The following is a 25,605-nucleotide window of genomic DNA, read 5'->3' on the forward strand; positions in this document are numbered from 1 at the left end:
TAGCCATCTGGTCTGTAGCTCCGCAGGTTCAGCCACTACAAGTGCACTCAACTGTCTCGAGATAGCCTTTTAGCTCGTCCCAGAGCGATTTCAGGCTCAAGTAGTAATAGATTACCCGCTGTCCCGATTGCTTTAGATTGCATATACTTGTCTTGATCTGTTGAACCTAGGGAGCATTGCCTCATGTGAACTGTTGCTTAATTTCATCCCACATCATCTTGGCGTCGCTAGCATGGACGGCTGCTCCTTGTAGGCTCCTATTGAGTGAATTAAAAATCCATGAACAGGTCATGGAATTATTGATCTTCCACAACCGGTACTCGAGCGCTCTAAGCATCGCCTTCGCCCATGTCTGGTAGTTCTGTCTATTGAGAACCACAGGGATGAGGGCAACACCTGGGTTGTCTAAATAACTCACGAAGTAGTGCGAAGTCACATCAATCGGTTCCTTGTCCGACATGATTCCACTCTTTTATTTCTCCCTTTCAATGCTCTAATTGTTAAAAAACCGAGCACATGCGCAGCGGAAAAGTTAATTACGGTAAAAATCAAATTTTTATCGCGTGCTCGTTTAATCAAAACTTCAAGATCATATATTGACATAAGAATCGCCTTTTCAATGAATAGATAACATCACATATCAAATCCACAAGAAAAGTTTAGACTTTTATACTAACCTTGTCGATTCAAATCGATCAAACTAACCGTCCAAGTGTCCTATCTCTAGCTCGTCCACACGAGCACGTCTCCATCGAGTTTACGCTCCTCTTGACCCGTACACTCCGATTTAGGTCACCGATCACGAATGGAATCGTCCCTGAATGAAAGGACCGCCTCAAGGACGTCAAGGACAATACCGAAACGCTGAATTGGAGCCCAAAAAGACCCCGATCAGCCTTGGAATTTGTGCGGCTGAGCTACTGAATTACCTCAGCCGAAAACTTCCTCTCTCTCTCTCACTAATATCGGGTCTAATTGATAGATCGCTCTAGGGTTAACTGTAAGAACATATTTATATATATCTTTACCCTAGGGATTAAAATGCAATTATTAATTAATCCTCATTAATTAACAAATCACAAATGAGTCCTCACAATTTAAGTCATCCAATGACTTGCCCTTATAGTTAGAAAGAAAGATCAAACAAGTCCTTGACACAAGTTTCCACCAATAAACAATCTATTTATAGAAACTCTCCAAATAAGGAAACTATTGTATTTGCTTAATTACATTTATCCTTGATTTGAACTCGGCTTTAGGATGTGCTAGCACCCTTGCAACCGCATTGCAAGCCTCGTTTGATAATTAATTCTTAATTAACTTCCTTAATTAGAATTAATTATTTTTTCGGTTTAGACACGCTCAATGTGTGTGATTAACTGGGTTCATCATCAAATGGCAATGAGATTATAATATCTACTCATTTGATACTACCGAAAACTCTTTTTGTAACCGAAAGCATAATTCTCAAAATGTCCTTGGTTCCCAAAGTTCACAAGTGACACCTAGCAGCATATCGTGACAATCCAAATGATGACGAATATATAATTGAAACATTCTGATAAATCTTTGATCGTATATGCTGAATCCCTTTGATCTCGATCTAGCCAGAGTTATGGTAAATGCCAAACTCTATAGCCGATCGTATGGACTCTCTAATTTCATTCTTAGATCTGTAAAACTTGAACAGAAACTCATTTCTTTTCGAGTCTATCTACCCCGGCAGAAGATTTCTCGATCCAGAACAAAACAAACTTCCATAGGACCCTTTCCCTATTTACTCAGGTTAGTGAATCCCATCTTGATCGGACACCTACCTCCAAGTATAACTAACAAGAATCATTATCTGCTGAATACTCATGCTAAGCACAAATACATTAGCAGTAGCAAATTCTAATCACCTATACATGAAATAGCGATTCAAATAACATTCATTGACATTAGTAAATTACCGTATGAATATTATTTGCACGTCACGTTCGACTACTTATCATATAAGCATCCACTTGTCTATCCTAATAACAGTTATCAGATAGCATGGGACTCACTACTCCATCTTCATTAGTATTCGCATACTAATCACCGATACAGACAGAGGTGGCGATCTATCTGGAGAAATAATATCCAGTTAAGTCTCCTACGATCGTGAATAATTTAAAGATATTTTTACCGAATTATTTCGTCACTCATATTCTTGACTCTTTAAGAATGAAGTATTCAAAATATCTTAAGGAATTTATTCTAATAAATATAGACAATATACGAATAATAGAATAAACTTTATTGTCATAATAGGAATTATCCAAATACATAAATCAGGATTTAGGGCATATCACTAACACTAGTACCATGTTAAATTCGACAGTGGGTCGAATTTCAGTAGAGGAACAAATGATGAAGAGCTCTCTGTATTATTTCTCTTCTTGTTTACTATACACTTTGTGACACATATATACAGCCCTCCTATCATGCATAAGGAATTAGCGTACAAGAGAAAGGAAATACCAAAAATCATAGAACAGAATGATCTAGAATAAAAATAACTTGGAAAGATAAAATTGTCAAAATCTTTCCTATACTAACAAGATCTCCAATACCTTTCTTAAGAGAAATCCTCTGATTATTGCTGATGGACAGTGAAATTTCACGAACTTAAACTAAGCCTTGAATATCGTAAAATGACAACCTAGAGTTTCCTTGATGACACAGGCAAAATTTTCAATATATTTCTGAACCCGTCCATGCGCTTCCTATTGCAACGACGCAGTCATTGATTGAAAGAAGAGAAAGGCAAACAGTGACAATAAGAATCAGAACAAGAAGGGGCATCTACCAGCAGGTGATGTGGTAAAACCCATCAACAAGTTCGACTATATGGTTGCACTTTTCGCATTGCCGCCACATGTTTTCTCTCGCAAGAGACTTGACGATATTAGGATTGGATCTTCTATAATCTCCATAGCTCAAATTATGATGCCAAGGCACTTCGCAATCAATACAGAAATACAACCGGCATCTAATGCATTTCCTGCATCCAGTGCTTTGGGCCTCAGCAACTGATTCCTTCGTATACTTCAAAACATCCCTTTTCAATATTAAGGCCGAACATCGAAGATATTCCCCTCTTTCTATCTCTTTCTAGACTTATGCGCCTTGTTTGCTGATAGATATATCTAAAGTGGTTCTTAAAGGATGCGTCTGTTGACTGTTTAACAGGATGAAGAATATGGTGTCATTATCGACTTTATAATTAAACATATATGATCAACCGGCCCTCAAACATCCTCTTCTCTAGAATCACACTGTCCAGTTTTCTTTTCCGCTTTTCGATATTCCAAATCAAAGATCAATCATAATACTAGCAGGGGAAAGATACGCGGCAGTAACTTAACTTCACGTAATTACCATATGCCTTATGTGAAGAGAGCGATAATCGAAGTAAAGAGAACATCCAAGTGCTATATCTAAATAATGTGATAACAATAACACTCTCTTTAATACATTCACTGAGGTAGTGCCGTGAAGCCAAATATCCGAAAGCACACAGCACAATTCCGAAACAAACAACTGTGAGTGATGATTGGCTTCTTCAGTCGAACACCAAGCGCGAAGATGAACTATCTACCTAAGATGAAGTCGACATGTAACTAACGGTGGGTCCACGAATAGAGTGATGCGAGCGGGCCTGATCGAGAAGTTTTGTGTCCTACGCAATTACTCTGTGACTGTTCCAAAGACCTAGTGGGCTCCCCACAAAAGGGCCCAAAAAGAGGTAAACTGAGGCCCACAGATATGAGAGCCCAATCCGGGACAAGCCCAACATAAAAAACAAGGGTTATTATCATTCTTGCTCCCCAAACTTTTTCACCTCAATTACTGTCACTTCCAAAACTTTCGGTTGTAAAATATCATGCCCAAATTAACATAAATGAAATTGTTATTCGCCAGCTAATGAAAAGTCGAAATATACCTTGATAAAAGACCCAAAATGCCACTTATTTGCTCTCTGTTTTTTTTCTAAATTAATATTTGCGTGTATATATATATATACCTTGGTAAAAGACCAAAATGCCGCTTCTTTTCTTTCTATTTGGGGATTTTAGGGTCTTTTATCAAGATATATATATATTAATTTAGGGGGCAAATGAGCCCCAACCCCTTTATTTATATATTTTTGAAAAACTTATTATCGTGATAGCCTAAGCATAATTTCTATAAATATTATTAATATCTCCTAGCCCCTTTAAGAATTAATCTATTGTAACATCGTTAAAAACAATAAAAAAAAAAGAAGATTATTAACTTTTCTAATTGTAATTATATTTTTTTACAATTCATTATAATGTCACATTATATAATAAATTAGAATCTCATAAGTATATCTACAAATATGAAAAAATTGCACCCGGCCTGTAAGAGGGGAATGGTTCTATAATTTGCATTAGTCGATATTTATCACGCAATACAATAAATAATTATTGTTAATTTATACTTTAAGGAATAAAAAGTAACTAATACGATACTGCGTAGCGCACGTAGAATTTTTAAACCAAACATTTTTTTTTTGGTGAATTATGGAGCTGAAGCCTGATATAATCTTATGTTTAATATCTCGGGCATAGTGCGGGTCTCCTGCTTTGTTTCAAGAACAAACTTAAGACATATACATACACATACATACATAAAGAAATTAAGGTCATAGCTCGGTGGAAAAAAAATTAAATGGTAAATTTCAATTTATTCCTATTTAATTTGGGATGTCGAGTTAAGATCATACACATATACACAACCCAATGAGCAAATTTTAGATAATTTTACCTCAAATGACCTGGCGAGCAAGTTCATACATATATACAAAATCCAAGAACAAACGTAAGATTCATACATACATACATAAAGAAATTAAGGAAGGTCATGTCTAGGTGGAAAAGGAGTAAATGGTAAGTTTCAATTTATCCATCCTGTTTTGGGGCTGCTGAGTTAAAGTTCATATACACATGCAACCCCAACCTACTGAAATTGATTCTGACATATTTAGAATATATGCAAATACTTATGCATCTTGTGCATATAATATATATGTCTATAATAAGATTGAAAAGAGCCAAATCAGCTTTCATTCAGTCGAAGTACAGAATAAATAAATTATACCGTCTTTACAGAGAAAAGGAAAGCAATTGCTAAAATGGCCAAAATCTAAGACTACCAAAAGTATTGACTATCAACTACCAAAAATACAAGATACTCCTAGTATACAGTTGTATAATCCAAAAACACCCATAATAGTATATATATAAATACAAGTTGATGTATATGTTTTGTTCCAGACTCGTGGTTGATCCTTTTTTCCCTGGCTTTTCTCATTTCTACCACACTAGATACAGCTACGGATACTATACGTATGGCGACTTGCAAAAGAAGAAGAGAAGTTGTAGTTGGGATATTCTTGTTGATAACTGCGATCGTAATTGATCCAGTTCCAGCAAGAAGAGACCTAACTTTGTCCGGTAAATCAAACGATGTCGAGTTTGCTAGGGCACCCAGAGGAACCGTAAAAACTGTTCAGGTTACATCTCATTTCGGTACAAGTATTGCATTCTCCTTTCAATTTCTAGCATTCATCCTTATTTTAAATGAGGCATAACCAAATATTTTGCCGGTGACATAATCTCGAGTCACAGATTTCAGTTACCATGAGGAGAATCATTGAATATGCATATAGTTAAGTATATTTGATTTTTTTTCATTGGCTACTCAGAGTGGTGGTGGTGATGTGGTCGATTGTGTCGATATTCACAAACAACCGGCTTTCGACCATCCTCTACTGAAGAACCATACCATACAGGTAAGTTTCCTTCTTTTAGCACCTTTCCTCGACTGTCATTGATTCTAACGTGAATTTTTCTCTCACTCGGATCTAAATTTAACCAAGCTCTGCATTTACTATATATAGTAACAAATTCAATCGAATTTTATAGATGAAACCGAGTTTCCTAGAAGAAGGTGAAAGTCATTTGCAAGGGCTGCCGGCCGAATTGGAAGAATGGGGCGTGGATTGCCCCGAAGAAACCGTCCCTATTATCAGAAAGACATCGGAGAACGGCCCTAATGTTAAGGATTATGTTCCATCGTTCCTTGTTGATGACGTGAAAAGCAGCCACAACAAATCCTTTTCTATCTTAGCCGATTTCAGACAAGGACATGAGGCACGTACTAGCTGTTTCTTTGCTTCGGTCGACTATATAAAACACACTCGAATATGGAAAAAGGAAATACTAAACTAATAATAACTACATCATGGAATCTCGATATATATTATGTATATTATTAAACGATCGATGTGCATCATTATTGCTTCGTCATTAATATATATATTTTCATGTGTAATCAGTACGCAGTTGTGCAGACGAACGGTAAGGGGACCTTCCGTGGAAGCCAAGCGCACCACAATGTGTGGAATCCTTCCACAGAGATCGGAGAAATCAGCGTCTCCCAGATTTGGATTTCTGCAGGCTCAGGGGAAAACCTCAACACCGTAGAGGCTGGATGGATAGTACGTCAAATTAAATCTTAATGATGATTAATCCTGCAACCAACTTTTTGTTTGTTTGTTTTGGTTGAATTTTAGTTAGTACTCGGTAAGCAAATTAGTATACGTGACGAAAATGCGTACCATATAAACGTTGCACTTGCTTACTTATTAGTTAACCCTCTCGGATTACTCAGACATTGTCCTTTTGTTTCAGGTCCTTGGTTCTTCGCCGGTTACAAGATTTTTCACATACTGGACCGTGAGTTACTCAATCCATTCTATACGGCTTGCTTCGCTAGTCGCTTTCGAGATTCTTCGGTACTCATTTTGTTTTCTCCTGTGAATGATTTACGACATCAGAGTGATGCATACAAATCAACAGGCTGCTATAACCTTGATTGCCCAGGATTCGTGCTAGCAAACAACAACTTTGCTCCTGGTAATGTTCCCGAATAAATACATTTTTAAAAATATTTTATACGTTTCAATTAATATCTGTCTAAACCGTGACAAAAATGGCAATGAAAAAAATAAGGAGATTAGTTAAAGATATTCTAAAATAAATTGGTCTATATATTTGTACAGGTTTTGTCTTTCAATCAATATCCACCTATGGCGGGAAGCAATTTTCAGTAGATATACAAATTAAACAGGTAAACAGACGTTCTTCTTTCCCCTAATCATATTCTTTTAATTTTTTTCGGCATTCACCCCATCATCCGAAAGTCCATCGGACTTTAACTAATTCAGTTTGAGTTGGATTGACCATGAATGGGTAAAACTCTTTCGGTATGAATTTTTTCAATTCACATTACTGAAATAAGAGTCATTATTTAAGGGGAACGATCTCAGAAAAATATATTAAATTTCCCCATTAGAATTTACCATTATAAATTTTTATACTTGAAATATTTTACACCTATTCTGAATCATACATTATAGGAAGTTATTATATTCAATTACATATTCTTTTTCTTTATTCACCGAAAAAATAATATATTCTTTTTACCATTTCAAATGACAAATATACAGTTAAAAATTATTGTAAAAGTATATAATATTGTATGGATATATTTTTATTCCAATTTTTATATATATTATTGTAGAATTTTTAAATATCATGTTTCCTCATGATATTATTTTCAGTAAGGAAATGCGGGCCAAGACGAATTTAATCTTTTTTTTTCCTTTGGTCTACTATATATGTATGTTTCTCTTTTCAATTTCATCACATGCACAGTGTCATCCAATCTATCTTTATTTATCAAATATGAAGAGGTGGTGATCCTATTCATTTCATCCCAGAAGGAAAAAAATTGTATCGATAGTTCTTGGTCCGTTAATCTTGAAGCCTAGCACGAATGTATTAACAATTATTATTATTATCTTTTATATATATATATATATATATGTATTAGGATCTGGCTACGCAGAACTGGTGGCTCCGAGTGTATAATAAGAATATGGGTTACTGGCCTGGCTCGATCTTCAACAGTCTAACTGGTGGTGGTAGTGCCGTAACTTGGGGTGGTGAAATTTATAATAGCCAAAAGTCTGGGCACCACACGGCGACTCAAATGGGGAGTGGTCATTTCCCTCGTGACGGATACTTTACAAAATCGGCATACATCAGGAACCTTGCTTTCATCCAAGATAATGGTCCAATGCGATCAGTGCCCAAGGAAGCCTTGGTGTCGTCTGTGACCAAGCGTCAATGCTATGACCTAGTGATGGGACCTTCGGGCATACATTTCGGAACTCATTTCTACTTCGGGGGTTCCGGACTCTCAGCGCAATGCCCGTAATAGTGAAGTCATAAATAGGTGGAATTATTGAATAAAAGTGGAAATGATTAAGCTATTCATACAAGCTTCATGTACTTCATGTTCTAGCCATTCAATATATGATTTTTCTTATTTAAATAAATAGTTTTACAGGATTGTAGCTTTCGGACTGGAACAAATTGATGGTACACAATATCCGAAACTTTACAGACCAGGCTCAATGAAGCAATAATCAGCATAAGCTTTTGGATTGCGATTGAGTCTTGGACATGCTCTACTCAACCCCGACATATGCTAGTCAAATGATATTTATAACAAAATAAACTTTGTGCCGCAATAGGTCCTGTAGCTTAGTCGGTTCGAGCATTGATCCACCACTTATTCAGGAAAAAGAAAATAATTTGTGCTACTTATTCTCCATGGCAACGTAAAGACCGGGCTCTCGAAATACTTGGCTATCGCTAGATCGTATAAATGGGAACATACTGAAGAAATTTTCATTGAAATATAATGGAAAGGGTAATTGTCAAGCTCAGCACATTGATTGTTTAGTCAACCATAGGGTATTTTCCTTTAAAGAAAACATAGGGTATTTCTATTTCTTTTTTTTTAATGATTGAAATGGTGGACAACAGTAGTGGCAACCTTGCCGGCCCACGCTATGCAATGTCCGGACTCTCATCTTCAACCGCGAATATATTAAACAAAGCACTAAGGGGTGAAGCTCGGCTCGGCTTACTAGAGTCCCATGAGGGCCCGGCTAAGCACTCAACTTGCATGGGTCAGTGTGGAGACCGAGTATCTTTCATGAATTAGGGAGATACGATATCTGGGTAATATCGTATTAAGCAAGGTATCAAGAATCAAGAATCCTATTAAGCAAGGTAACAAATATATTCATGATCACGTATAAATATCAAAGAAAGTCTATTGTTTACTTTGATTTGAGCATTGGAGAAAGAAATAAGGCTACCACCCTGATCCTCCCCTTTTTGCATCAGAGAGGGAAATCGGGTCACTACCTGATCCTTACCTTTTTGCAGATTGTTCGAGAGCACGAGGATCCCACGTGAATTCAATCCAAACCACAAGTCCGTTACACAAAGCATCACTTTTAGCTTGTCGGCTTGGATTCTGTTTTCGATGTTTGGGATGGCAATACAAACTTAACTTCACGTCACCTTTTATCCTCGAAAGGGTACGATCAAGGCAAGGTGTGAGGACTCCATGGAGTTTCTCATTCCTGACCTTCCACGCGTGGTAAATGACCGCGTTCCTGGCAAGTTTAATAATTATTTTGTCAAGAGCTTTACCCTTCTGAGAGGTATGATTCACTGCGACTCAGCCTATGCCACTCACCAATAGGGGTGATTTGTTCCGGGGTACTCTATTTTTTTTCACGATACCCGGACCTTGCCCCGATGAATCCTAGAATCGAAATCTATCCGGAACCTATATTATACCATTGGTTTTGGATACCCGGTGGAACTTGTAATTTTTTGTTTTCCAGTACCTAGAGTACTTAGAATCGGCTCTGTTTGTGCTAACATTTTCCAATTCAAAAGTCCAAGACATGAACATTAGAGTACTTGTCGGAATACATGAACAAGAACATTAGAGTTAAATGCCACCATCAAAGGAGCAGACAAGGAAAGCAAGTGACTGAGAAGTGAGAATATATCGAAGCGTGGTCTGTCGTGCTCGTCGAGGACCTGAGCTGCCTAGGTAGAGATGGAGAAGCAGCAGCTCGTGCTCGCCGAGGACTCGAGGTGCCGAGGTGGAGTCTGGAGGCGGAGGCCTGGCCAAAGCAACAACCGGAGCTGGTCACCGACAGCTACAGCCCACAGAGCCAACTATCGAGACTCAAGAGAGAGTGACTGAGTCTGTCCAGGGCCACACAGCAGGCTTCAACGGGAATGACGACCGATGGAAAGGAATGCAAGGCAACGGGAGGCAAGGGGCGACGGCCACAGACAGGTCGAAAGAGAGTGGGAGGCAGACAACGGCAGCTAGAGTCGAGAGTCTTGAGACTGAGTTCATCCATTCTATTATATCTAGTGTCTGCTATGTAACTTTACTCTTTTGTTTGTTTTTTTCTTTTTAATTAGTAAGTATCGACCGGTTCCGGTTCTGGGTATCCTGTAGGTTAGAACCGTAACTGAAACCGATTTTTATTGGTTCCTGATTTTAATATCCGGACTCTACCTCATTTTCAATGCGAGCTACTCGAACCCTCGACCGATTCCGGATATATCCGGTATCCGTTCCCACCCCTATTCACCAATATTAAGAATAAGAACCTGTTTCCATGTCATTTGAGCAAAAGGGCATTGAAAGTCGGTGTAACATTTTGTTATTGAAAATGGCCACTGAAATGTAAACTAAAAAAGAATGAATCATTAGATTTTTTAGAAATTAATGGATAATTTAGTGTATATATACATCCCTTTTAACTATATAATAATCCTCCACTTTTTCCCACTATCCTCTCGGTCTTTTCTAATCGAGTTGGGTCAATCCATTAAATAGTAAGATTCTCTCAGCATAGATTTTTTGTATTAACAAAGACGTAAACTCGAGATCTTTATTAAGCAAAATAAATATCGAACCGGTTCAACTAATCATATTGGTAAGTAATGCTTAATTTAATGAAAAAGAACAAGAAAGGATTGGATAAGTGCCAAGATTTCGCTTCTTTCTAGAGTATCTTTAGGATTTCATCGTATTTTTTACCCGGCCAAGATCATGGTATCAATCATTTTGCCAAATTTATCTCAATTCTCTAATTGAAAAGGCCACAGTCTTTTTTTTTTGGGTCAATCAAAAGCTAGAATTTTTAATACAGGCATAGTTGGTAAGCTTAGTTAAACCGAGCTGAGGGGGGAGAATATCTTACAGCCCAGAAAAAGTAAACGGTCGAAGCTAAATCATATACATAACCCTACGCAATTTCACCCAGAAATGAATATCTATTAAAAGCCATTAACGCCCAATAGCTGGGTTTGTTAAAGATAACGTTTGGCTTATTTAAGAAATAATATATAAGATCAAATATCTTTAAGATTTTTGGACTCGATTTAGTTAATATTTGGTATCTTCCGATATTATTATTCCCATTTTTTTTAATTAAAAAAAAAAAGAAGACATCATCTCTAATACAATACGAATAGTTTTTTTTTTGTGTGAACTCTGATATTCAGAAATTTAATTGAATTACGACTAATTTGAGTTGAGTCAGCTCACTGAGGGATAAAGTTTTCTCAGCGTGAATTTTCTACATTTACACCACTCGAACTCAAGATAAGGGGAACAAACGGCAAACCGTTTGAACCAATCTATATAGGTAGAGACCTGAACTTTCGACGAGAGGAGAGGTTGAAGAAGCGGTTATGAGCTCTCTCGTAGGCGAACTCATTCGGCCCCACTGGGCCCGAAATGGCCCATCTTTGAGCTCATCCGATAGGCCCGGCCCGCTTTCAGCGGCAGCTTCACCTTCCGCTTCCATGCACGTGCAGAGGTTGTCGCAAATCTCAACTCATTCTCTCTCTCACTTTCTCTGTGATTTGTCTGTGTGGAAAGAACCCCAAAGTTCCGCCATGGGAGAGCCTGATCCTCCTCCGCGCCGTGTATCAGTTCACCAAGCTCTGGGCGGTGGCTTCGGTACGCTCTCTCTCTCTCTCTCTCTCTAAACTTAACTGATTTCATTGATTTTAGCTGGTTTTTGGTCGATCGATTGGTTGTGTGAGTACGATCAGCTAGTTAATTACTTGCTTGCATTTGATTGTAGTGGCCGATCTGCTCCTTTGGAGGAGATGGGGAGGAGGCGTGATAGTGCTGGCGTCTGCGACATCGCTGTGGTTCCTGTTCGAAAGAGCTGGTTACAATCTCCTCTCTTTCGCCTCCAACGTCCTGTTGCTTCTTGTTGTCATCCTCTTCCTCTGGGCTAAATCTGCTTCCCTCCTCAATCGGTAAGAATGCCGTGTTCTGTCTTTTGCCTTTGATTTTCATGGAGGCCGCTAATTGCTTTGATTAGATGGGCATTCAACATTTGATCTTGACTCCCCTTTTGATTTCAGATGGAATGAATGTATCACAGTATTAGGACCTGTAATCTTTGCAATAAAAATATCACTTTTTTGTTTGCTTCAGGTTTTTGAGGTATTTGTCTTAGATATATCTCTGACATTTAATGTTACCTACCGTGAAAGTGACTTAAATTAAAGTTGAATGGAGAAACATGATAGAAGCGCTAAAATCTCGAGTTACTTCTATGAAGGTTCACATTCAGAGGGTTACTTCCTAAATAGAAAGTTGAGGCTTTTATTGTTTTTCCTTTTCTTCTATTGATGGAGCTTAAACTGTTCAGACCGTTACCTCCCCTCCCTGATTTGGAGATTTGTGAAGAGTCTGTTGGTAAATTTGCGGAGCTAATGCGAGAAGCGGCCAATTATGTGCTTTCCTTTGCACATGACATAACTATTGGTCGAAACTTGAAGGTTTTCCTTGAGGTCAGGCATGATCACCTTATCGAATTTTTCTATTACGAAGTAACCTTATATTTCGATACCTTGTCATCATGAAACGAGTTCACATTGCCTGCACTCTTCGTTCAGGTTGCTTGTGGATTGTGGGTTTTATCCTGCATAGGCAGTCTGGTCAACTTTCTTACTCTGGCTTATATCGGTAAATGAATATCTGCACTCCCTCATTTTTCGTCACTTTCCAACTATTGTCTTCCGAGACATTGACAAAGATGTATTTGACCACTTGACAATGCAGGGGTTCTTCTTGCGCTGTCAGTTCCCTATATATATGAGAGGTACCAAGACCACATTAACCCCAAGCTATGTGTCGCAAACAGGGTGATTCAAACGCAGTGCAGGAACATTGATAATGTCTTGAAGAAGATGCCGTTGCCCTCGAATAAGGAAAAGAAGATTCAGTAGGCAAGTTTCCTGTCAATTACTCTTTCCCATTTCAAAGAATAGCAGTCGATCCGTATAGAAAATAAGTCGAGCTTATTTGTTTCGGTGTTAACACCATGATTGCCCTACTTTTGTCCAAATAAAATCATATCATTCTATGTGGTCGCAAGTATTTAGCATATCTTGTTGCATGTCTTATAGGCTGAAGAGGTTTAGGAGCAAACTGAAAGGCGTGGAAGAGTGTTAATCCTTTGATTGATTAAGACAAAGATGCATGCTTTGGTGTGCATTGGACAGCCACTGATGCAATTTCTAGATGTTTTGACTGCAAGTTAGTTTCACCAAATTGTCTTCATTAGGACCCAGAAAGACTCCAAGGAAAATGATCGAGTTATGATGGTCCCTTCTGCCTTGGAGGTCAATGGTGTTGCCAGTGTTTGATCTGCAGTTTCTAACCTTAGATTTGCTTTATTTCAGTTGAGTGGAGGTTTCCTCGGTTTGTGGGGCAGTTGCTTGCGTGATACATTTGAGGTATATATTTCTTGTAAGTGATTGTCATAGAAAGTATTTTGGCCGTGTTTTTTATTTTCTTTGGTAACTTACCTGGAATCGTTCATCTTCAGATCTTATATCATATTCACATCACATTTCCCCTTCTCTTATGAGTGTTACGCAATCAGCCTCGACTTTTTTCTTTTCTATTGTCCGTCTATATTGAGAAGCACCATAACAGATTTCGAATGTTGTACATGAATATATTGGATATTGAAAATTAAGGATAATGAAATATATGAGTCATATCTATGGTTGGATATGGAGAATTGAGTTGAAATTGTATGTTTGGTTCCATCTGAAGTAAGACGAAGAACGCAAAATAGAGTAGTCTCAATCATGTGCTGGCGATATGTCTTAGGCAGCAAACAAGAAGAAGAGCACCAAAAAGAGCAGAGGTACATTGTCATGTTTGAACACATTTTGGGAGATGCCGTCGATGATGTCAGACTGCTGCAAGAAGAGATATCCAATCTCCGGAGGACAGATTTCATACAGATTGAGTGGTTATCTGTCTGTTGATGAAGCCTTACTGTAGAGTTACCTGTTCGTGAAGCCAGATTGTAGGGCACACTAGGCTAGTGATCAGAAAGCCAGGCCATCATGTGAATATACATAAAGTTACAGTGATATACAAGCTATTTTTTTCCCTTTTCTTACAGGACTTTTTTGATTATGTAATATATATATATATATATAAGATCTTATTAGTGAGAGTGGAATTTGGAACTTTTTTTATCTCTTAGGTGAGAGCATATTCTTTTTTAATAAAAGAAAAATGGACTCCAACTGCATTAATCAAATTCAATTAGGTTTCTGAATAACAGGGTGCGTATCCGAATAAAGAAAAACTCAAAATAGATGCTAATCCCTTTTCTTCTATTTTTTTCTTTTAGAAAAAACTATCAATTTGGTTCTTGAAAGGTTTAAAAATCAACAATCTAGTCCCTCAAAGATTTTTACCATCAAAATGGTTCTCTAGTCCATTCCGTCAGACAAATTGATCCTACATTAGATAACCGTTGAAATTTGCTGAACTCTGTTAATCTAATCTCTAAAAAAAAAAATTAAAAAGCCTTTTTTTAATAATACACAGGGGAAGGGAACATTGGCCCCCCGGGGGGGGGGGGGGGGGGGGGGAGGGAACCTCCCGCGACCAAATCTCTACTGCGTTTTTACTTATAATGTGCGCAAAAATAGTTAGTCAAGGTGATTAATTTGTGGACAAGTCAAGGAAAATCTCTGAAATTATTTCAGTATTGAACTTTAGACGTATAATTGTTCCGTACCAAATCTCTTTAGAAAGAATTCCCCCTTCTTTAAATTGTTCAAAAATGACGTTAACGTTGTTAGTGTCAAGGTGATGGTTTTCTAATGGAAGACCAATTTGTCCGGCGGAATGGACATTGGGAATCATTTATGATGATAAAAAATTTTGAAAGACCAAATTAATAGTTTTCTCTTTCTTTTATTGAAAAAAAAAGTCATTTAAAAAGTTTGGAAAATAATAAAGTGGTACTTTTTTTCTTCTCCAACAAGCCGAGGTTAGGATGCAACAATTAACAAAACACAAACCAAAGACAGCCTCGAAGACAAAATTGTAAGACAAATATTCTAGGAAGGGTGAAATTTCTCAAGGAAAGGAACGAAAGAGACAACAAAGGGTACAATTGTGCGGCACACCAACCGTAGTTTCCTCACTAACTTCTGCATGAAACTTAAATACGTGGCTCTCTATAATATAAAATATGCTAATCATCGAGAAATAAACTAACGAGTTTGGTGAGATTTTTTTGCAGAGTCACGGGCGCAGATTCAAATTACCAGTTTTTATTTTTATTTTTAAAATTCAAGATTTCAAAATTCTCATGTTTTCTTCCTGATGACCCTCATGTGTATGGACAGTCTTGAAGTGTTTGCATTAGAGGTGGACTTTCGAAAAACGTTTTGAATTCTTAACTCGAAAGTCAAGTCAATCGCTTATATTCGGGAAGATCTCGAGCAAATAATCACATTAGGTATGCATACGAGAAGATCCGATGTGCAACACACATACTCTTCACGGGTTCTGATCTCAACCGTGGTAACAACTCCCAAAGTCGATGTGCTGATGAGTGTTTGACAGTTTTTGGCACAGGAAAGACATGTAAGGCCAAGAGAACTACGATGCATTCGAGCTTTTTAGGGGCATAGTTAACAAGTTATAGGACTTTCCTTTTCTATATCCTGAGCAATGGGCCGCATTGATGAATCCAAACCAACCAGAGATCACCTCTCTGTTTTGCTTGGCAGAGAAAAAAAATCAATTGGGACATTTTTTGTTGGCAAGTCTTAAAAGGGTCCACTCGACAATGGATTTTGGAGGGGGAGAGAGACCAGACCAGATCGAGCAAATTGCCCGTGACTCTGCTTGTCCCTTTATCCCGATCCATTCCTCGAGTGTTCTCTATCAGACTCCCTTTTTCCACTCTTTGTCATGCAGCTTCCATGCATGAATGTCACTGGCAGATGTATAAATACACATTCGTACATGTATATATATACACTTATCTAACTGTATATACATAGGATGCATGCTGTGTTTATGCATGTGTTTGTTATATGTTGTGAGAATAAATGTATGGTCCTTCCCCGTCTTTATTTAATTTAATTTCAATTCTTTCTGGGGTCCTTCCTATTTAAATTTGACAAAGCGGATATGGCAGCTTGGCCATTGTTATTCACCAATCAATGTTTAGGCAGCAGTAGTTGTTTAATCAGGAGGAGGCGACCCCCCGCTGTCCTCCGGAAACACCGAATACTGGATAAAAGAAGGGTTCTCTTAATTATTCGTGAAAATTCTTGCATTCCATCCTCATTTATGTCGTAAGTCCGTCTATCGCGGGGTTAGTCGATCTGCAAGTTTATTGGCACTGCAAGTAACTTTGCCATGGGAAGAAATACAGGGAAGGAAGAAAAGATGATTAAACTGTCAAAGATCCAACAGCAGGAGGGTGGACTTGGCCCCCTGTGGTGTGGGCTCCAACTCACTTGGGTGTCTTGTAGCAAGCATCTCACATTAAGATTCCTCTCCTTCAAAAAGCCTAAACTCTATTTTGAAAAATTTAATAGTAAAATAAACATCGTACAAGCAGTAATATAATATATATATATATAAAGAAATATTGCGGAAGTATAATCATATAATTATTGCTCTGCTGTTATTGTAAGAGTTGCTGTGTGAACTGGGTTTGAGTTTAAGAGAATCCTGTCCCTGTAATTTTTCTTTCTAATCGGTAGGACGACTACTCAGCCTGTTGGACCGAGTCATTTTCTTCCTGTTCGGACGTGTGAACCTGACAATGAGTTATTTTCAGTTGATTTCGAACCCTTACTTTGCAAATAAAGTCCACTCATATAGTGCGTAGCTTGTCAATTGCATCACGTCCAGTATTAATCTCGTCCCTTAATTTAATCAAATGAAAGTCATCGTATGTTCAGCAAAAGAGTAACCAAATGGCAACGGAGTCGGTACAACAAGGTACCACATCTCGTTATCTTTAATCATGCAGGCTTAGGTTGCTTTCATTGTACCAACTGCACAACACACAAGCAAACATAAACACATAGTTTTAGCCCTTCTCTCCTCTGTTCTTCCTAATGTTTCGCTCAAACTTCTAGGAAGCCCAGTCCATTTTACCCCGACACTGATCTTTCCTTCTCCCCCAATTTCAGTTCCCACTGTTCATTTATTACTATCAGCTTTTTTGGGTCTTCCTTTCCTTTTCACTTTCATCTGTTTCATCCTCTTATGAACAAACTCACTCACCAGCTTTCCTGCTTTTCCCCTTCCATCCATGACCTGTTCTGTTTACGGAACACTGGCCCTTCTTCTTCTCCTTCCTAATCCCTATAAGATTTGGTGACCAGAACAACAGAAACTGCCCCCGTGCCCACCTCTTTCCATTCACTATGAATTCGCAGCCGGTCGAGCGGACTTGAGTGATTCCATTCGTCCCGAGAAATCATGACGCCTGGCCCGAGCCAGAGAAGCCTCAGTTCCCGGTGGAGGATTCTTGCCTTCAGTCTTGTCCTCCTCAGCCCGCTAGGACTGGCCCTCAACTCCGATGGGGTTTTGCTTCTTTCCTTCAAATATGCGATCTTAAGTGACCCGTTGTCAGTCCTAAACTCCTGGAACTATGAAGATGTGAGTCCATGTTCGTGGACCGGGGTCACCTGCACGCAGATTGGATCTTCCAGAACACCGGATATGTTCCGGGTCACGGGTTTAGTCCTCCCGAACAGCAAGCTCCTTGGCTCGATCCCGCCGGAGCTCGGGCAAATTGAGCACCTGACAATCCTCGATCTCTCCAACAACCTGTTTAACGGATCCTTGCCCGACACCATCTTCAACTCATCTTCTCTCCAGGTGCTCTCGCTCTCGAACAATGTCATATCGGGAGAGCTGAAAGCTACCATTGATGAGTTGAAGAGCCTCAAGCTGCTGAATCTGTCGGACAATGCCCTTGCTGGGAAGATTCCTGAGACCATAAGTACCCTGCCGAACCTGACGGTTGTGTCCCTTAGGAGCAACTATTTCTCAGGAAATGTTCCTGGCGGTTTCGGCTCCGTCAAAATCCTGGACCTGTCCTCGAACCTCCTGAACGGTTCCCTACCCTCAGACTTTGGTGGCAGCGAGCTTCGGTACCTCAACATTTCCTATAACAAGATCTCCGGGCCCATCCCGAAGGAGTTCGGGTCCCACATTCCAAGGAATACAACGGTCGACCTCTCCTTCAACAACCTCAGCGGGGCTGTCCCGGAATCACTTACTTGGATGGACCAGAAGACTGCATTCCTAGCTGGAAACTCTGATCTCTGCGGGAAGCCGCTCAAAATCCTCTGTTCTATCCCTTCGACTCTCACCACTCCACCCAATGCTTCATCAACATCCCCTGCAATCGCCGTCATCCCGAAGCCAATCAACTCTAGCTCGGACCCATCAATGAGTTCCCCTGCAGCAGCATCCGTGCCGAACAACCAAACAGGCCATGGGCTAAAGCCGGGGACGATAGTGGGAGTAGTGATGGGGAACTTGGCGGGGATCGGGATTCTCGCACTGGTTATACTCTATGTATACCAACTGAGGAAGAGGAAAGCTCTCGTAGCTTCGGACCAGAAACCAAACAACTTGGAGAAGAAGTCCGTCTCCGAAATCGTAGTGACTAGTCAGCATGAGGAGCCGAGAAAGACCGGTACTTCGGCATGCTCGTGTCTTACAATGAAAGCAGAGGAAACCTCTGAAGCAACATCAACCTCGGAGAGTGATCAAGAAGAAGATAAACATGTTACCGTTAATGATCAGGTAATCAACATTATTGTCAAGCGGTCTTATTAATTAGTCTCACACTCAACGGTTTACAATATCGAGTTTCTAACATCTCATTACGATTTGTTATACACTTTGACATGGATTCTTACGTTCTTAGGTGAACGGAAATGCGGCGCACAAGGTAGGATCTCTGGTAACGGTAGACGGAGAGACGGAACTCGAGCTGGACACATTGCTAAAGGCATCGGCCTACATCCTAGGGGCGAGTGGGGGAAGCATCGTGTACAAAGCAGTGCTCGAGAACGGCGCTGCATATGCTGTGAGGAGGATCGGGGAGAGCGGGGTGGAAAGACTGAAGGACTTCGAGAGCCAAGTCCGGGCAATCGCGAAGCTCAAGCACCCGAACTTGGTACGAGTCCGGGGGTTCTACTGGGGGGATGACGAGAAGCTCGTGATCTATGACTACGTCCCCAACGGCAGCCTCAGCAGCGCCGGTTACAGTAAGCTTTCCTTTTTTACGTTTACTAATTCACCACATTAAGCCACATACTTACCGATCTAACAAGGCAGAAACATTATAAGACGTGTCGACATGACAACATATACATCTTTTATGTTGCGTTATCATCAATCACGGGAAAGTGAACGCAACATTTTCTACCCAGAGAGGCTATGGCGGTGTGTTGGTACAGGGCAGGGATCAATGTTCACTGCTCTTTGAAAGCAAAATCCAAGAAAAAACGCGAAATAGGCCAAAATTGCATTTTGTCCCTTTCAATTTAGAAAAACATCGCCACAAGGTTGAGTTACCTCCACACCCTTTAGCCTGCTTTTCTTTGTGGACAAGAATAACGTGGGTCTCCTGCAATTAGCTGCTATTGATTGGAACTTGCAGTTTTTCTCTCTCTCTCTCTCTCTCTATATATATATATACATATGTGCGTATATATTATATATATTTTCTTAGATCACACACTGCGCAAGATCTTTTTTTCAATGTATATGTATATATATTTGAGATGGCCAGAAATTTAATTATTATGGGATTGACCATATCAGATTTGATCTGAGAATGTCCTTTGGTGTTATTCTTTAGGGCATCTCATGATTCTTTCTTGGTTTCTTTGGCTTGGCTGTCCCACCCTTAAGAGTAATAATTTAAAATTTTATTCCAACAAAAATATAGTAATTTACTGCTGCCATCCAAATGGGGATGCTTAAAATTTAATTTTGTTTATGGACAAGTTCAGACTCTTTAGAAAACAAAATAATAATAATAAATTATTTCAGTACGATCACGAAATATTCTCAATTGATTGGTTAAAATTAATGTTTCACCTTTTTAATAAAAATGTTTTTTTTTCGAAACTCCATGTGCCTTCTAATTTCAATGTTTATAGCAAAAGCCTGGCAATAACAATATATCTTTTACGTGTGGTTCAAGTTCATGATGAGTCGAATATGGTGTTTGGCTAATGATCCTTTGTAATTTTTGAAGGTGGATTATAATAAATTTGATGTTCTGTTATTTTGTTTGGCCGATAAAAAAGAAAAACATATTAAGTTCTTCTACTTTATACAATCGTGCTGATTATGTATGTCCATATTTGTAACCGTCAGTACTAATTACAAGAGTTTTATGCCGTGTCAAACACAGGAAAGGGGGCATCCTCGCCGTTTAACCTGTCCTTCGAAACTCGACTCAAGATAGTCAGAGGAGTGGCTCGAGGCCTAGCCTACATTCATGAAAAGAAGCAAGTGCACGGCAATATTAAACCGAGCAACATTCTTCTTAGTTCAGACACGGAACCCGTGATTAGTGACCTAGGTCTTTATCGACTGATCATTGGCAACCAGAGTCTCAAACTAGGAACTGGTTCAACCCGGCAATTTGGAAGCCAACGATTCAACTCAACCATCCGTGAAGGCCACCACGATAGTCCTAGCCCCTACACACCCATTGGCTCGGCCACCTCAGGCACGGTGTCTCCTTACCAGGCGCCGGAGTCTCTAAAAAATGTTAAGCCCAATGCTAAGTGGGATGTCTACTCGTATGGCATCGTTCTACTTGAGCTTCTCACCGGAAGGATATTCATGGACCCAGAGCTAACCCAGTGGGCCGCCACGGTATCCAGTACGGCCACTGAAGACAGAGACCGAGCCCTAAGGATCATCGACGCAGCCCTGAGGGCCGACATGGCGGCAAGAGAGGAAGCTACGATGGCTTGCTTGAAATTAGGGTTTAGTTGCGCTTCTTTAGTCCCACAAAAAAGACCTTCCATGAAAGAAGCAATCCAAGTGCTTGAAAAGCTCCCATGACAATGTATTATTTGTTTATTCTTCATGTACTAATGATGTTGTTGCACTATTTGGGTCCCACTAAAGTTAGCCCACTAAATTAAAGGTGATGTCTTTTTCTTTTTTTTTTTTTCATCCTTTTTTGACTTGAACTAATGTAGCAAGAAAGGGGACGAAGATTGCCCAAGAAAAAATTGTAAGTTTGCTGTGTTGAAAAGATTAATCAAATATGTCGCTTTTTGGCACGAACCGGAGTTGTTGAAGAATATTGTTCACCCAAGAAAGAAAAAGTTGTACTAGAATGTCACATAATTGATATGCGGGAAGTTTCGGTATAAGTTGCATTTCTGGCGTGCTGATGGGCAATCATCAAAGGTAAGAGGCAAACTCATTGGACCATAACTAGCGAAGGACCTAGTATCGATCGATTTCTAATCACTTCATACATGGTCATCCGTCGAGTTACGCAATGTTACTATTGAAGCACTTCTCTGGCAGTTTCCCATGTTTTTCCAGTTTGGTATACAGAACTAAATACATATACAACCGTGGTCTTCTCCAAAGGAAAACTCCAAAGGTTGTTTTTCCGATTGAAATGATTAGAAAGAAGTTTCACAAGAGTATCATCAGTGACTTTCCTGATGATTCAATGGCAGATCCAAGGAAATTAAAGCAAGATACTGAGAAACATCATCACGATCAAACTGGATATATATATATATATATATATATATATAATAGTGCAGCTTACCCAAAAGAAAAAACTAATAGTGCTGGACGACCGATCGTCTTCTAAATTAAAGAAAATGTCGAGTGATTTCAAACCCATAAATTAAGTTGGGAACCGTATAAGTTGTCTCATGAGCAGTCGAATAAATATTAAGAAGGCATATTATTTGTGAAAAACACTAATACATATAATGCGGCAGTGGACGTATGATATACTGACATGCATATATAAGTATAATATTGATATGTATTTGTGTAATATGATATATTGATAAGATGGACAATTACTAGCTGGCTAGTAAGCTTTGTTACTGTTCCTTCTCATATTGTAAGGTTGGAATAAACAATTAATGAATTGGGAGCGGGACTGTGTGGATGATTTTTGCTTGGCAATTAATGGGATATTTATTACCCAAAAAAAATTAATGGGATATTTATGATTAACGGGCGGCTAAAGTTGGGAGTGGGTCTCGCTCTCTTATCCCATGCTCTCTAAAATTAAACAACTTTGTCCTCGTCAGCTTTTATTACCTGCTTCTATATATATTTTATGATCTTTTGTCGCCGAATTGATGAGGATTTGGTGTTAATGAGGGTTTGCTGATGAATGCTTTATAATTTGTAGGGCTGCCTACAACCTCCTCGTTCAATATATAAATATATATATATATATATAATATACTCCTATTGGGACAGTTGTTATATGAGAAATGGACAGTGCATGTATGTTAGGAGAAATGTATCTAGTGAAATGGTCATACCATGTCAGTGTTGCCACGTGGTGCCACTTACCAATCAGACGGTGACATGTGAAAAATTACTTCGTCATGTCGTGGCAATGCTGACGTGGAGCGACCGTTTCACTAGATACTTTCCCGTATGTTAGCTCTGATAGACCAAATAGAGGAAGTCGGTTGAAATTAGTATGAGTTTTGCCATGTTCTGTCAAGATCATGATATGTGATATATTAATCCGGCCGATAATTAACATAAGCAAAACATGCTGCCGGCACTCACTCGGGCTAGTAGCTACACATAGGTCGATGTTCATATCGCAATCTAATTACATCACATTATTTTTCCTAGATTTGGTGTATACTAAAGCGATACGACAATTTCCTGGTGAAGTCAAACAAGGAGCCATTGAAGTGAAGGATCTGTGTATTTCAAATGAAAGCGATAATAAAGATTGTGTGCTGAAAAGGGCAGTATCTAATATAATACATCCCCATCCTTAGAATTTTTATGTCAATATGTTCAAACTAAAATAGTCGAATCCAGGGCGGAGCTAGAAATAATGCTGGCGGGGGGCATGAATTAAAAGTTTCTAAATATTGGTAGGACTCGTCATAAAATTTTGGAGCAAAAGTCAAATGATAAAATAATTTAGCGGGGACATTTGTGTTTTTTAGGGGCAAAAGTTAAGATTTTGACAAATTTACATATAAAATTATTTGAAATGGCAAAACTGCTGGGGGCCGATTCCCCTCCCCCAAGGAGCTTTGCTAGCTCCGCCCCTGACCGGATCCCATTAGACTTTCGATTACCATAGCATAAAAAAAAAAAAAGAATTATCGTAGAGAGAAGTGTACATCGAGGAAAAAAAATAAAACTCTCTTAATCATCGAATTTGAGATCTCACTAAAGAAAAATAAGTATCAGTATCAGACTGTTTAAATCAATTCATGTTAGCTCCCTATATGATGATATTGAATCAGCGTGATTCGAGGCATATTTTATAGTCGTTTGGATCGTGGGTAATGAAACTATGAAAGGTTATGGTCGATTGGATCACAAAGCGCGATCTCCACAAGCTCTTAGTATAATAATAAATAAATATATAAATATAAATTAACGGCAACGAAAAAACACCAATAGAAGGTCTTCTCTTTTTTCTTTTTTTTTTCTTTTTTGTGCGTTGGAAAACTGGGCAAACACTTAGGTCTTCTTGTTTTTTTTTTAAAAATATATTTTTTATGAGAAGGCTGCTTATTCATGCATGTACGCATGTGTATATATATAATACACGAACATAAATCAAGCAAAGTGAGTTGAGGATTTGGTGCCAACCAAAAGGGGTCATTAATCAAGTCAATCACAATATGGGGCTCGATGTGTCCCCCCTTTTTTCTCCACGCATTACTAACTATCCTTTATCGATGATTATCTTTATTTAATTAATGCTGCTTAGCATCCTTTTTGGTGAATCAGTGGGCCCCATAGGCACATCCATTCTCGCTCTCTTTTTTTTGAACTTTTTTTAGCTTATATCATGATATTCAAAAGTTCAATCTCCCAATCAATAATTTTATCTATTTATAATACTCAAATTCGAAATCTTATTTAAGATAAACAAATGCGAAAACGCTTCAACTAATCTTTTTTTTTTCTTTTGTCTAACGGACCACGACATGATTGGAATTTACACAAACTTGAATGATCATAGTTTGATCCGAAAAAAAAAAAAGTGGCCCGGTTGTGTATTTGGATTGGGCTGGCTCCAATTGGGCCTTTGAGACTTGGTTCAATTGAGGCCCGACATCTGTCATATGGCCATCGGAGGCCCAAACTATATTTGACAATTCACATTAAATCTCGGATCCAATAGAAAATGGAGGCTCTGTTTTGACTACTTTTTTTTTTTTTGGCCCCCATTTGGGTGTAAGGCTCTGTTTTGACTTAAAATGGTTTTCAGCTTTCACCATTTGGAAGTCCAATATCGCCACATTAACTCGAGTCCCACCTAAGACTCGGGCAACATTCCCTATCCATCCACCATAAGAGAGCACGTAAGGACCCGATTCTCCCTCAAGGGTCAACCATACGTTGACTCGGGTCTCAAGTGAAGAGGAAACGTCCCTACCGGATGTAAACGTGTGAGAAAAAGAGGCATTTTAATAGGAACGACTCGATTCACGACTGTATTAACTCACGTTGAGGTCTAATCATACCATGACATAAACATCCATGAACAAGTTGATTTGAAGTAGCTTATCGTCAAAAGATTATACGTTATAACTTATATTTCTTACAAGCCTTTTCTCTCTACTTTATTCGCTTAGAGATTGTATTCTTACCTAAGCTAAGTTTTTCCGATATGTCTTAGGTCTTCGGAATTGCAATGGAAGCATGAAGATCTTGTCGGGGCTCGGAGATTCAACACTTTGGAGATATTGCTGTGAGAGTCCTCCGAGTCCCATTGCCTATCACAAAGTATTCGAACTTTCATCTCCACATCGAAATGTACCCTCTAGACCCATTTTCATTTGCAAAAGGAATTATTTATGAGATAAACGCGATTGTTAGTCCGTATAATTATGGTCTAATTATCATTATCATTATTATTATTTATAATAGCCGCAAGGAAGAAGTCCAAATTCTTTTTTTCTTTTGAATGAAAAGAAGTCCAAATTATGCTAATAATATATATATATAATAAATTATAATATGACTCAGTGTCACCATAATACGCTT

The 25,605-nt window shown here is 38.8% G+C and overlaps 3 protein-coding genes across 5 annotated transcripts; all 3 read left to right on the forward strand.

Annotated features, from left to right (window-relative positions):
• Positions 1–5,401: 5,401 nt before the first annotated feature.
• LOC116204116 lies at positions 5,402–8,337 on the forward strand. The gene is made up of 8 exons (XM_031536197.1): positions 5,402–5,566; positions 5,759–5,845; positions 5,979–6,206; positions 6,392–6,553; positions 6,747–6,791; positions 6,893–6,971; positions 7,118–7,185; positions 7,951–8,337. The coding sequence occupies exons 1-8, from the start codon at positions 5,402–5,404 to the stop codon at positions 8,335–8,337; spliced, it is 1,221 nt and encodes a 406-aa protein (XP_031392057.1).
• Positions 8,338–11,815: 3,478 nt separating this feature from the next.
• Positions 11,816–14,448, forward strand: LOC116206087 (reticulon-like protein B11). 3 transcript variants are annotated; one of them, XR_004156634.1, is made up of 7 exons: positions 11,816–11,976; positions 12,104–12,284; positions 12,683–12,824; positions 12,930–12,999; positions 13,096–13,262; positions 13,719–13,772; positions 14,155–14,448. XR_004156634.1 is itself a non-coding variant. In XM_031538845.1 (6 exons), exons 1-5 carry the CDS (start codon positions 11,820–11,822, stop codon positions 13,260–13,262), a joined length of 717 nt encoding a protein of 238 aa, XP_031394705.1. In that variant the 5' UTR covers positions 11,816–11,819; the 3' UTR covers positions 13,443–13,899. The 3 variants fall into 3 exon arrangements, 2 of the variants coding, with proteins under 2 accessions (XP_031394705.1, XP_031394706.1); XM_031538845.1 differs by lacking the exon at positions 14,155–14,448 and having other exon boundaries at positions 13,443–13,899; XM_031538846.1 differs by lacking the exon at positions 14,155–14,448 and having other exon boundaries at positions 13,719–13,899.
• A 2,925-nt stretch (positions 14,449–17,373) lies between these two features.
• LOC116205322 (receptor protein kinase-like protein At4g34220) lies at positions 17,374–21,651 on the forward strand. Its single transcript, XM_031537893.1, has 3 exons — positions 17,374–19,137; positions 19,262–19,604; positions 20,762–21,651. Exons 1-3 carry the CDS (start codon positions 17,800–17,802, stop codon positions 21,421–21,423), a joined length of 2,343 nt encoding a protein of 780 aa, XP_031393753.1. The 5' UTR covers positions 17,374–17,799; the 3' UTR covers positions 21,424–21,651.
• Positions 21,652–25,605: the final 3,954 nt, after the last annotated feature.

This window comes from Punica granatum, chromosome 4 (genome assembly GCF_007655135.1).
Source record: "Punica granatum isolate Tunisia-2019 chromosome 4, ASM765513v2, whole genome shotgun sequence".
NCBI classification, from domain to species: domain Eukaryota; kingdom Viridiplantae; phylum Streptophyta; class Magnoliopsida; order Myrtales; family Lythraceae; genus Punica; species Punica granatum.

Coding starts and splice junctions, on each gene's coding strand:
- LOC116204116 (XM_031536197.1), top strand. CDS start 5,402: ATGGCGACTTGCAAAAGAAGAAGAGAAGTTGTAGTTGGGATATTCTTG. Junction 6,792..6,892: donor GATTTTTCACATACTGGACC/GTGAGTTACTCA, acceptor TTACGACATCAG/AGTGATGCATACAAATCAAC. Junction 6,972..7,117: donor AAACAACAACTTTGCTCCTG/GTAATGTTCCCG, acceptor ATATTTGTACAG/GTTTTGTCTTTCAATCAATA.
- LOC116206087 (XM_031538845.1), top strand. CDS start 11,820: ATGCACGTGCAGAGGTTGTCGCAAATCTCAACTCATTCTCTCTCTCAC. Junction 11,977..12,103: donor AGCTCTGGGCGGTGGCTTCG/GTACGCTCTCTC, acceptor ATTTGATTGTAG/TGGCCGATCTGCTCCTTTGG. Junction 12,825..12,929: donor ACTTGAAGGTTTTCCTTGAG/GTCAGGCATGAT, acceptor CTCTTCGTTCAG/GTTGCTTGTGGATTGTGGGT.
- LOC116205322 (XM_031537893.1), top strand. CDS start 17,800: ATGACGCCTGGCCCGAGCCAGAGAAGCCTCAGTTCCCGGTGGAGGATT. Junction 19,138..19,261: donor ATGTTACCGTTAATGATCAG/GTAATCAACATT, acceptor TTACGTTCTTAG/GTGAACGGAAATGCGGCGCA. Junction 19,605..20,761: donor CCTCAGCAGCGCCGGTTACA/GTAAGCTTTCCT, acceptor TGTCAAACACAG/GAAAGGGGGCATCCTCGCCG.